The sequence below is a fragment of the Physella acuta genome, unplaced genomic scaffold (genome assembly GCF_028476545.2).
Source record: "Physella acuta isolate Inbredline_101_S28 unplaced genomic scaffold, ASM2847654v3 ptg002263l, whole genome shotgun sequence".
NCBI classification, from domain to species: domain Eukaryota; kingdom Metazoa; phylum Mollusca; class Gastropoda; family Physidae; genus Physella; species Physella acuta.
This window is the reverse complement of record NW_026733762.1, coordinates 20000-31262: the sequence shown is the minus strand read 5'-3', so window position 1 is coordinate 31262 and position 11263 is coordinate 20000. Positions and strand designations below refer to the sequence as shown.

General features: G+C 40.8%; 1 protein-coding gene across 1 annotated transcript; it reads left to right on the top strand.

Annotated features, from left to right (window-relative positions):
* Positions 1–939: 939 nt before the first annotated feature.
* Positions 940–10853, top strand: LOC131932693 (protein APCDD1-like). The gene is made up of 3 exons (XM_059289630.1): positions 940–1083; positions 2623–2785; positions 10350–10853. Exons 1-3 carry the CDS (start codon positions 962–964, stop codon positions 10830–10832), a joined length of 768 nt encoding a protein of 255 aa, XP_059145613.1. The 5' UTR covers positions 940–961; the 3' UTR covers positions 10833–10853.
* Positions 10854–11263: the final 410 nt, after the last annotated feature.

Genomic DNA, 11263 nt, shown 5'->3' with positions numbered 1-11263 from the left:
TGTTCGACACTTTTTGACATTAGAGTTTCGGTAAACGGAAAATTGTGTTGGTGATGTAGTCTGTCTCTCGTATTGTAGCAAGTTGCTGCTGATCAAAAGGTTTGACAAATTGTTCGTGTGTAACTAAAAATGCCTGTCTGAAAACTAAAGTGATGGGAAATCAAATGAAATGAATTGCAATTTCAACTTTTAACATTTTAACATTTTTTAAAGAATTAAGTACAAGTTATCTAAAGATAGTTTTCTAATAAAGATTTAGATTTTCAGACATAGAAGGTTTGATTTAAAATTTAGAAGACTATTAAAATATTTTTTAAACTTGGTCAAATTCTTAAAAGTCAAAATGAATATATTGTTGTAAAGTGGGTAAAATATTAACAAGACGTAGGGCTACGGCTATGAGAAACGTGAACCCCCCCCCCCCCCCTCCTCTCTCTCACCCACAGTTCTGACCATGGACAGTTATTTTTGGAATGTCTTCCCAAGCGAAGTCTGCCGTTATGAAAGTCTGCACACCGGAAATCAGTTTAGAGGGGTGGGGAGAGAGATTTGTCATTGACAAGTCTGCCGTTAAAAAAGTCTGCACGAGAGACGTCTGAATTGGGGAAATCTGTCACGACTAATGACAGCGTTGAATGTGTGTGGTTTAGACAATACTTAGCACTATGTTCTTTTTTACAATATACAAGATACTTACTTATATATATATATATATATATATATATATATATATATATATATATATATATATATATATATATATATATAATATTATGTTATATATATATATATATATATATATTATTTTATTTATTTATTTATTTATTTATTTATATATAATATTATGATTAATATGTATATATATATATATATATATATATATATATATATATATATATATGAACGTACATAACATTTTCTCTCCCAACAGACCCCAGGGTGTGGCGTGTGCTCCCGTGTCATGAGCTCTAACCCCCAGTACCCACCCCGTCTGACGACACATGCAGGAACTTTGCTGAGTCTTGAGGGCGAGTGGGTGAGCACTCGATGCGAGTCGCGTCAGTACGGCATGTTTTTAACAAGGTGAGTAGTGGCTCGTGTCCATGGTGTGGGCACACATCACGTGCGTAGTGTGGGATACCTCGTGTGGGGGGTTTGTGTGGGAAAGTCCTGAGTCTCTCCTTAATGTCGAGACCTACTTCCTGGACATACAGCCTCCTCATACAGAGACCAGCACATACGCTATTATGCACAACCTCCCTCACACAGCCTGCCACACACAGCCTCGCACACACAGCCTCGCACACACAGCCTCCCACACACAGCCTCCCACACACACAGCCTCCCTCACACAACCTCCCACACATACAGCCTCTCACATACACCATCCCACACAACTCCTCACATAGCCCCTCACACACACACATCTAGCCGCCTTCACAGAGCCCTTGTGCACACAGGTCTTCCGACATCATGCGCACGAATATCCCCCCCCCCCCCCCCCACCCCAATAACCCTTCCCCCCCCCCCCCACACACACACACATCTCACACCAATCTAATGATTTAACTCAATCAAACTCGGACAAATCTGTGACAGACATCTCGTCAATTTCCTTCGTCCTCCGGCCTAAGCTGACAGACATGACGGGGGTCGGGGAGGGGGGGGTGGGGGAGTGTGATAAGCTCGTTAGAGCAACATGGCAGTCGTGTTAATTGCACGCACGTGAACCTCTGCCCGGAAGGCAATCTTTGCTTTCTGCATCCGGGTCAGTTCGGAAATGGATTATCTCTTCCACAGCAGCTTGCATTAAATACTTTATCTAGACAGAAATCTGATGTATATAAATGGTTTATCTAGACAGAAATCTGATGCTTATAAATGATTTATCTACACACAAATCTGATGAATATAAGAGGTTTATCTATACACACGTCTGTTTTTGATAAATGTTTTTATCTATGGGGTCATCCATAAATGACGTCACACTCGTATGGGGAGGGGGGATACGTAATTTTGTAACGATGTGTGATGAGGGGGAGGGGGGGGGGGTTCAGATGTTGCGACGTCACATTTTTGCATTATAAAAAAGCAATGTTAGAAAACTAATCTTAGATGTTATTTCGCGTTTTAGATAACTGTTTAAATAAATTGTAATAGTTTAGACAAGATTTTGGAAAAATATCGATGTTTAAAAAAAAATTCAACTGCAATTTTGAGGGGGTTTGTAGGTTGAGGTGTGACGTAATTTAAGGGGGGGGGGTTGGCTTTTTGTGACGATGTGTGACGTAGGTGAGGAGGGGGGGGGGTAAAAATCGTCAAAAAAGCGTGACGTCATTTATGGATGACCCCTATACACACATTTCATGGTATAAGTTTTGCACAAGACACAAATCTGATGGTAATAAATATGTTATTTATACATGAATCTAATGGGTTGTATTTCTATGTAAAAACTTAATGCCGTTTCTCACTTAACTATTAGTGTTAGAATTAGCTAGTATTAGATAGATCAGCAATCATTTTTATTAAAAAATGTTTTATTTGTTGTTTTTATTTTTTTCAACTGTTGTTTCAAAATGTAACTCACGTGCCCCGGATCTACTGTATTTCACCCACCAGGTGGCTCCACTTCCTGTCCGATGGCTCCTCCTGGCAGGGCCAGTACGACTACTACCACGACGCCCTCTGCCGGCATCCGTCGTTCTCCCTCAACGCTAAAGGCAACTACGCCGGCGGCACCGAGTCTCTCCTGGTCCATGGTGCTAAGGACTACAGCTTTAAGGTAGCCGTCGTGTCGTGTGGTATCGTGTCGTGTAGTATCGTGTCGTGTAGTATCGTGTAGTATCGTGTCGTGTAGTATCGTGTCGTGTAGTATCGTGTCGTGTAGTATCGTGTCGTCTAGTATCGTGTCGTGTAGTATCGTGTCGTCTAGTATCGTGTCGTGTAGTATTGTGTCGTGTAGTATCGTGTCGTGTAGTATCGTGTCGTGTAGTATCGCGTCGTGTAGTATTGTGTCGTGTAGTATCGTGTCGTGTAGTATCGTGTCGTGTAGTAACGTGTCGTGTAGTATCGCGTCGTGTAGTATCGTGTCGTGTAGTATCGTGTCGTGTAGTATCGTGTCGAGTCATATCTGTACGTAAAATACGCTCCGTATGTGATGTCCTATTGTGATGTCCGTCATGTCATATCAATCATGTCATATGTCATTTTATGCCCGTCATGTCGTGTTCGTCACGTCACGCTGTTAAAAAAACGACAATTCGAAAAGTGAGTTTACTCAGCTTTATTAAGTACCCTACATTATTTCAACATAGGTTTGTGGAAGTCAACGTAACAACGCCATATATATTCACCAGTCCCTGTCTATTCACTAAATTTCAACCGGATAATTTTTAATTACTAACATATACTGCTTTTACTACTTAATAAACGTCTAAGCCCAATAAAAGTCTTAGCCCTTACAGTAAAATTACAACGACCCCTTGTTGGGCCCAACAACGGCTCACACCTCCCAACACTGCCCCCCCCCCCCTCCGTCACAAAAAAACAACGCACATCCGTTTGGAAGAACTAGCTTCAATTTTCCATTTCATTTTCAATTCCAATGTCTCCTACAATCCGCCTGTGGCCGCCCATGATTGCGGAACTGTAACTACAAGCACAAATCCATCTTCAAGCAATATCCTTGATAAACCCGCATCGCCTAGGGCTAGCGACAGACAACTGCGTTGAAGGAGTTGTCCAATTCTTTGACTGCGTTTTATGCATCAGAAAAATCATTGCAATTTTCGTTTTCATTTGCGTTATTTGAAGCAGAAAGAGAAGAAATTACTCAAACTCTTGTTGGAGTTTTAGATTGGAACAGAATGCATAGTTTAAAATGTTAGATTGTTTTATTTCTTTAAAGTTTTACCATGAAAAAAAAATGGCAAGTCTGGTTTGGGTGGACTCAGTGACGTTCTACTGACTTGAACCTGATTCGAACTCGAAATCTTCGGATTAGCAGCCTATCTCCATCTCTAGGCCACGTCTTCCCTCAATGCGATTGATACAACTTGTGTATATTGGTTAGTCTTTAACTCCCCCCCCCCACCTCACAAATCGGTCATCCCTTGCATAAATTAAAACTGTTGCTGATTTCAATTTTTTTTTTAAACTATCTGTGTCACGAGAGTGTTAATATAGACGCTAACATTTTATGCTTTAAAAAATGGTCCACTTATGACGTCAATAAAATCTCGTACCAACAGAAGCATCTACATCTGCCTTTTCAAAACGTCACTGCAGCCTCCATATACCTGCATATACCTGTCAAACACAACTTGATATTTTCAAAACACCATTACATCTTCTATTTCCCTTTCATACCAAACTTATTTAATTCCTGCCCGCGGTCTGGGGGGGGGGGGGGAGCCAGAGTCACGTGGAAGTAGCGCGGCACCCCCGGGGCGTCATCATTAATTCAACGACTCCCCTCTCTGGTTCTCATGTATCCATTGACGCCATCTCTACCAACCTCCTCTTCTTAGTTTTTAATTGAACTATCGGTTACTTTAAAATACGCCCTATGTCCCAACTATCGGTTACGTCAAAATACGCCCTTTGTCCCGCCATGGACTAGTTGATTGGACCCCGTTTGTGTTGTCGTTAGCGAAATGGCTTTACGGCGAAACATTTGTATCAATTATACAACAGATTTGCTGTATAATACGATATTTATATTTCTTTTTATTCTGCATATTTTCCCGTTTCGCGAGTGGATGGTAAATCGAACACCCGTTCTCGGGCAGATGAGGCTCGTTAGCTGGGGACAGCCACTCTTCTAGGAGAGTGTGAGGGTGGTGATTTTAAGAGGGCGTCAACGAATGAATCCAATAACACACAGTTCAAGTTCAACTATAATTGTTCTTTATTAAAATGATATATATGTTCAAGTTTCTACCTAACTGATCTACACTGTACTATTTACTTCTACTACTGACTGTTCACTATACTACTAACTACGCACTCCCATGACCAATCCTAACACTAACTACTGTTCTCTACATAGCTACATCTGCTCCATTCTACAACCTAACACCTTCTCTACTCCTCGCTAGCTACCTATCAACTCCTGGCCTATCGCTCTACTGCCCCACGCCTCAGTGGTCAGCTGACCGTCCCACGTGACCGGTCAGTCCTGTGCGCCCATTGGCCTCTCTACCCAACCAACTAGGCCTATAGTCTGTTTCTGCTAACCTATATCTGCTAAACATGTCTGACGTAATCTTGCGTCATCACATATCTCCCTCCCTTTCTGTAGCTGACAAATTATATTTTTCAGCGTCTGCTACTAATCTAAAACATCAACTACTATCTATCTTACTACTCTATTCTATCCCTAACATCAATCATGTAAATCAAATACAAAATGGGACAGCACAGTTTACAAAAACATAAAATCTTGTGTCTGTGTTCCTGAAAAAAAAAATGTCATTGTTTTCGTTCTTGAAATCTTGTGGTGTGACTGGTGTCTCTGCTTGCTAATGTATGTCTATGTTATGGTACGTGTGAATTCAATCATGTGTAACTCAGTTTTGGCTAGGTTGTCGTGTACTGGCCTTGAGCTAATCTTAGTAGAATGTGTAGCTGGTTGAACGGGCTCTGTGAGCAGTGTAAGTGTATGTGTAAGTGTTATGTAATTGCTTGCGTTCCTCTGTGGTGGGTGGGTTGTGGCGAGTTTTAATGTAAATTCCCGTGAGGCGGGTGTAGGCGTAACTTTCGTTGGTCAATGTGATGACGCAACAATCTCATCTCAACGCTGGTTGAGACGTCCACGCAGAGTGGTTATACGATGAACTGGAGCTGTCTGATGCGGTGGCGAACAATGACGTAACGTTCCGACGCTGGGAACTTGGACGATGGGTCTTCTACCCTTTGTATGTGCCGACGTAGGTGTTCGTAGCTGGCGGTCTGTTATTCAACTCCAGTGCGGGGGCGAAGCGGTGGCGATGCGTCCGCTGTCTTGACCAGGGCAATTCTCTGTTAAGCAGGGCTGTTCGCTGTCCAGGTAATTCAACGTAATCAGGGTTTCAGGTGGCGGCACTCTTTGAAGTGTCGGCTTCATCTCGTCTCATTCTGAATAGCGCTGGTGGGTCTGAAATTGTATTACGAGACCATGAGCAATGGTTTTACGTGACTATCTTAGTGCCCGCGCAGACAAGTATTCAGACAGAGGTACCTTCCATTAAAAAAAACCTCAATCCCAAATTTAAACGTGCTGAACATTTGTCTGGCGGTACATACAGTATACAAAAATAACATTACAAAATTAACCAAACAAAAAAAATCAGTACACTCTACATCTAACAACAATCTGTAAAGCCTAATAAACACAATAGACGTAAACACTACTAGAGCTTAGAAATAGCTTCACAAAAAGAATAGACATGTAAGTGTATATAATATATAAGTAATCGTGCCGTTTCAAATCAACATTTGAACACGTAATCATATAGTGGAGCAGCTCTCACTATCTGACTTCTGACAAAAAAAACTGGCTGGCTTGACTTAATGACTGACTTCACTTTTGACTTCAGTAACTTGACTTATTTCACTTTGACTGACTTCAGTAACTTCACTTATTTCACTTTGACTTCAGTAACTTGACTGACTTCAATTTAACGACTGATTCCACTTTGACGACTTCAATTACTTCAACTTGACGACTAACTTCACTTTGAAGACTAACTTGACCTCGACGACTTCACTTCAATTCAACTTAAAAGACTTCACTGACCGACTTAAACTTCGACGACTTTAACGTCTTCACTTTGAATTCAAAGACTTTTCCTTGACTTCAACTACTTCAATATGACTTCAAAGACTTTTCCTTCACTTCAACAACTTCAATATGACTTCAAAGACTTCACTTTGACTTCAACAACTTCAATATGACTTCAAAGACTTCACTTTGACTTCAAAGACTTCACTTTGACTTCAACAACTTCAATATGACTTCAAAGACTTCACTTTGACTTCAATGACTTCACTATAACTTCGACGATTTCACTTCTTCACTATGACCTCAACGACTTTAATAAACTTCAAAGACTTTTCTTTGACTGCAACATGACTTCAACTACGTCACTATGACTTTAACTACGACTTCAACAACTTATTGACTGACTTGACTGACTTCAAATAACCTCTTTGACTTCAGTTCTGACTTATACTTCACTGACTTCAATAACACTATTGACTTCAGATTTGACTACACTGACTTCAACTTAAACTTTTATCGACTTCATGCCGATTTTCTCGACTTCTTAGATCAACACAAAAACTCGACTTGACTTCACTATTATGTCCGTTGTTCAAAATCATTTGTGGGGGCGGTCCGGGTCACATTCTTGGTCATGGGGTTGATGTTCTTGGGCAGTTGCGTGTTATCTATGTGCTGTACTTTCCGTTTCTCTAATTCTAACGCTAACTCTGCTTTTGTTCTTGACATGTCTTACTATCTTGACTATCTTGTTTCTTAACTTATTCTCTACAAATGTTTCAACTTCTTCTCCTGTTTTGTCTAATGGTATGCCATGTTTATAGCATTGAAACTCTGCCTCCATGGTTGTGTATGTGTGTGTGTGTGTGTAGAGGAAAGTTAACAAAACCAAGAAAACAGGGCGTAACATAAGAATGTGTAAGGCAGAAAAACCGCTGGCACAAACTATCCAGCACGGCTCTAAACCCAAACGTTTAAAAAAATTTTTGGAAGGTACTTATCTTTTATCTTTTTGAATATGTTGACAGTTCCCTTGTGTTGTTATTCAAAATTCGTTCCGGCTGAAGAAACCCGCTGTTGTGATGAGTTAGAGAAAGCAATACACCAGTCATACTCCGTCATGAATAGCTGATATACGTTCTTTCCCTCACTCGACCCGCTGCTCCACCAATTGTGAGGGTGGAGATTTTAAGATGCGGAACGAATGGATCCCATAACGCACAGTTCAAGTTCAACTATAATTGTTCTTTATTAAAATGATATATATGTTCAAGTTTCTACCTAACTGATCTACACTGTACTATTTACTTCTACTACTGACTGTTCACTATACTACTAACTACGCACTCCCATGACCAATCCTAACACTAACTACTGTTCTCTACATAGCTACATCTGCTCCATTCTACAACCTAACACCTTCTCTACTCCTCGCTAGCTACCTATCAACTCCTGGCCTATCGCTCTACTGCCCCACGCCTCAGTGGTCAGCTGACCGTCCCACGTGACCGGTCAGTCCTGTGCGCCCATTGGCCTCTCTACCCAACCAACTAGGCCTATAGTCTGTTTCTGCTAACCTATATCTGCTAAACATGTCTGACGTAATCTTGCGTCATCACAGAGAGACAACTCCAAAATTAAAACAACTGCTGCCTTGTAGTTTGTTCTTGGTTGGACAAAGGCTATGGAAGCAAATCCAAAAAGAAAAGCAGGCTGAAATCGGAGTCAATGGCCTAATGGCGCATAACCAGTTGACACGTAACGCTTAATTGTGTTGGAGGCGTGGTCGAGTCGGCAAACAGCTCATGGTTGATAAATTCCAACAAAGTCTCGAGTTCAAACCCACTGGCAGATAAATCTCGACCCCCTTCAACACTAATAATTAAGAACGAAGAAGAAGAAGAACACCCGTTCAGGTTATTAGACACGCCAAGACATCAGAAATAAGGTGTGTGGGTGGGTGTTAAACAACATGGTAGACGATATTCAACGTCGCCGTGGGAAAATGGTGTTTCAGGGGAAGTCATTCGTGTTCACAACAACGAGTCTTAGCTACTCAGTTATGCCATTCAAAACTAGAGACTGCGAAATTAAAGGATTTTTTAATGGCATTAGCACGAATGAAATTAAGAATAGGGTATTATTTTCCACGAAAACTAAAAATCCATGCAGAGTTTTATTTAAAGTACGGCGCCTGTACATTCACCGATACCTTAACCACGACATTTAAACCATATGCTGAAAGTCCCAGCTATAACCCAGGTATATGCCTACCTATATGCCCAGGTATATGCCCAGGTATATGCCTACCTATATGCCCAGGTATATACCTACACATATGCCCAGGTATATACCTATATATATCATTATTATCATCATTTCCCGTTCGTGCAGAAGACACATTTATACATTTATATAGAAAATATTTACTTTTAACATTGTCCCCCCCTCTCTACACTTCTGAAATTTTAAATACCCCCCCCCCCCCCGGAAGTTTCAATAGCCCCCCCCCCCCCACCACTTCCGGAAAAAATGTCCGAAAGAAACCCTGCTGACAATATAAGCGTCGTTTTTTCTCTAGCTGAGCGTCACAATATGCGGACAGAGAGGGGGTCCGATTGGCTCCTGGTGACACCATTTAAGGGGTGAATCCTAATCGAAAAACAAGTGTAAAACTTAGCCAAAAAATGTTTTCTTCAGTTAAAATAAGAAGATAAAAGGGAGGGTGACACCTAACCGAAATACAAAATTATTGGAGGAAGGGTGGTTAAGGGGGTGACAGCCTTAACCACCGCACCGGATTACACCCGAACTACTGGCGCCACTGGTTAGGCCTAATGCTAACCACACTAACCCTGTATGTGCTAAGGCCAAAGGACAAACTCTAATTCATCTGCTCTAGAGATTGTGATATAAGAGTAACACGGTTTTTACGTTTTGTAAAAAAATTCGCACAATATTTATTACTGAACTTAATTTTTAACGCATTTCATATCTTTCAATTTTGTTTCCGTGACATTGCAATATTAGAGACGTTAAAAGAAACAGGCGGATTAACTGCGGTTCAAAGTTAAGATGGCAAGTTGCTGATCGGGTTTCAATACTTTTTTGTCGTGTGTGGCGTCGACTTAATTAGAAAGGAGCGGAATGGAAAGAACAATCTTGTGGTTTAAAATCGTTCTTGAAATTTCGTTTTTAAAATTACATGTCAAGAATCTGCTTTTCAGTGCACTAAACCGCAAGCAAAATAAATTAAAAACAGTTTTTCTGTAGATTTTGATCTAAAAACTTTGGACGTACTCACAATCTCAAACATGTTTGAAATTTTTATTTTTTTTTAGCTGATTACAGAAATATTCACTTCCGTTGAAAAGTCCAGATTTATATAGATATTTTAGTTCATATGCCCGGATTTTTATTTTAGTTCACAAGTCCAGATTTATATTTCAGTTTACATATCTAGATTCATATTTCACTTTACATGTCCAGATTTTTATTTCAGTTTAATTATCCTTATTGGCTTTTGAATTTGGTATTAAACATCGTTTAACTTTAATTTTTTTTTTACATTTTTTGTGTGCAGGTGACGAGGTTAAAGGTCGTGCCCCACGATCAGGCCACCGTGGACAGCATGAACCACTACGGCGGCAACGGCTGCGGCAAGCCCCACGCCTGGGCTGTGGGCCAGGAACAGGACGTGACGTGGACGGGGGGCTGCGTCACCCTGGGGATCCGCCTGCCCAACATGGAGCGAGACATCATGAAGATGGAGATCGTGCACCGACGTCTGCACCTGTACGTGGGTCAAAGACTGACCGACAAAAAACCGGGGACGGTGTACCAGAAGGAGAGGCCGACCGCCTTCCAGGAACCGCTGGTCAAGTGTGATCAAGTCGACCTGGACATGAGCATCAACACGGCGCCTGGGGGGCATGGCTGGGCAGGGGGCATCGCGCTGCCCTTGTCTGCAGGAAACGATGATTTTAATCTCCGTAACAGAGGGTCCGCGTGTCAATGCTGGCTGCCAGTTCTTGTTTTAGTTTTTAGCATTGTCAGACTCGTGTAAAAAATGTTTCGGTTTTTTGTTTCGTTTTCTTTTTGTTTGTTTTTTTTTTTTGTTGTTGTTTTTTTTTTTTGTTTTGCTCTTCGTGTCGAATATCCAGATATTTATTAACTAAAAATTCTTTAACCGAGTTAATTTTTATCTTCGATTACCAAAAATGTATTGTTTGTTTTTACGTTAAATTAAATTTAAAACTGAAACGTAATTCACGGATAAAAATGTATCATGGTTAAAAATTTATTTTTGATATTTCCATGTAAAACGCAAAATAAAATTCTTGAAAACTCAGTAACGCTGGCACGTAAAGGAAAAAAAAAATACCAGAGGCTAGCTTAGGGCACGGTGAAGTCTAAGAGGCTGGAAATTGGCGGGAAAGAGCTGCAATTATTCCAGACGAGCACATTTGTTCAGATCTGAATGTATAAACTACTGGC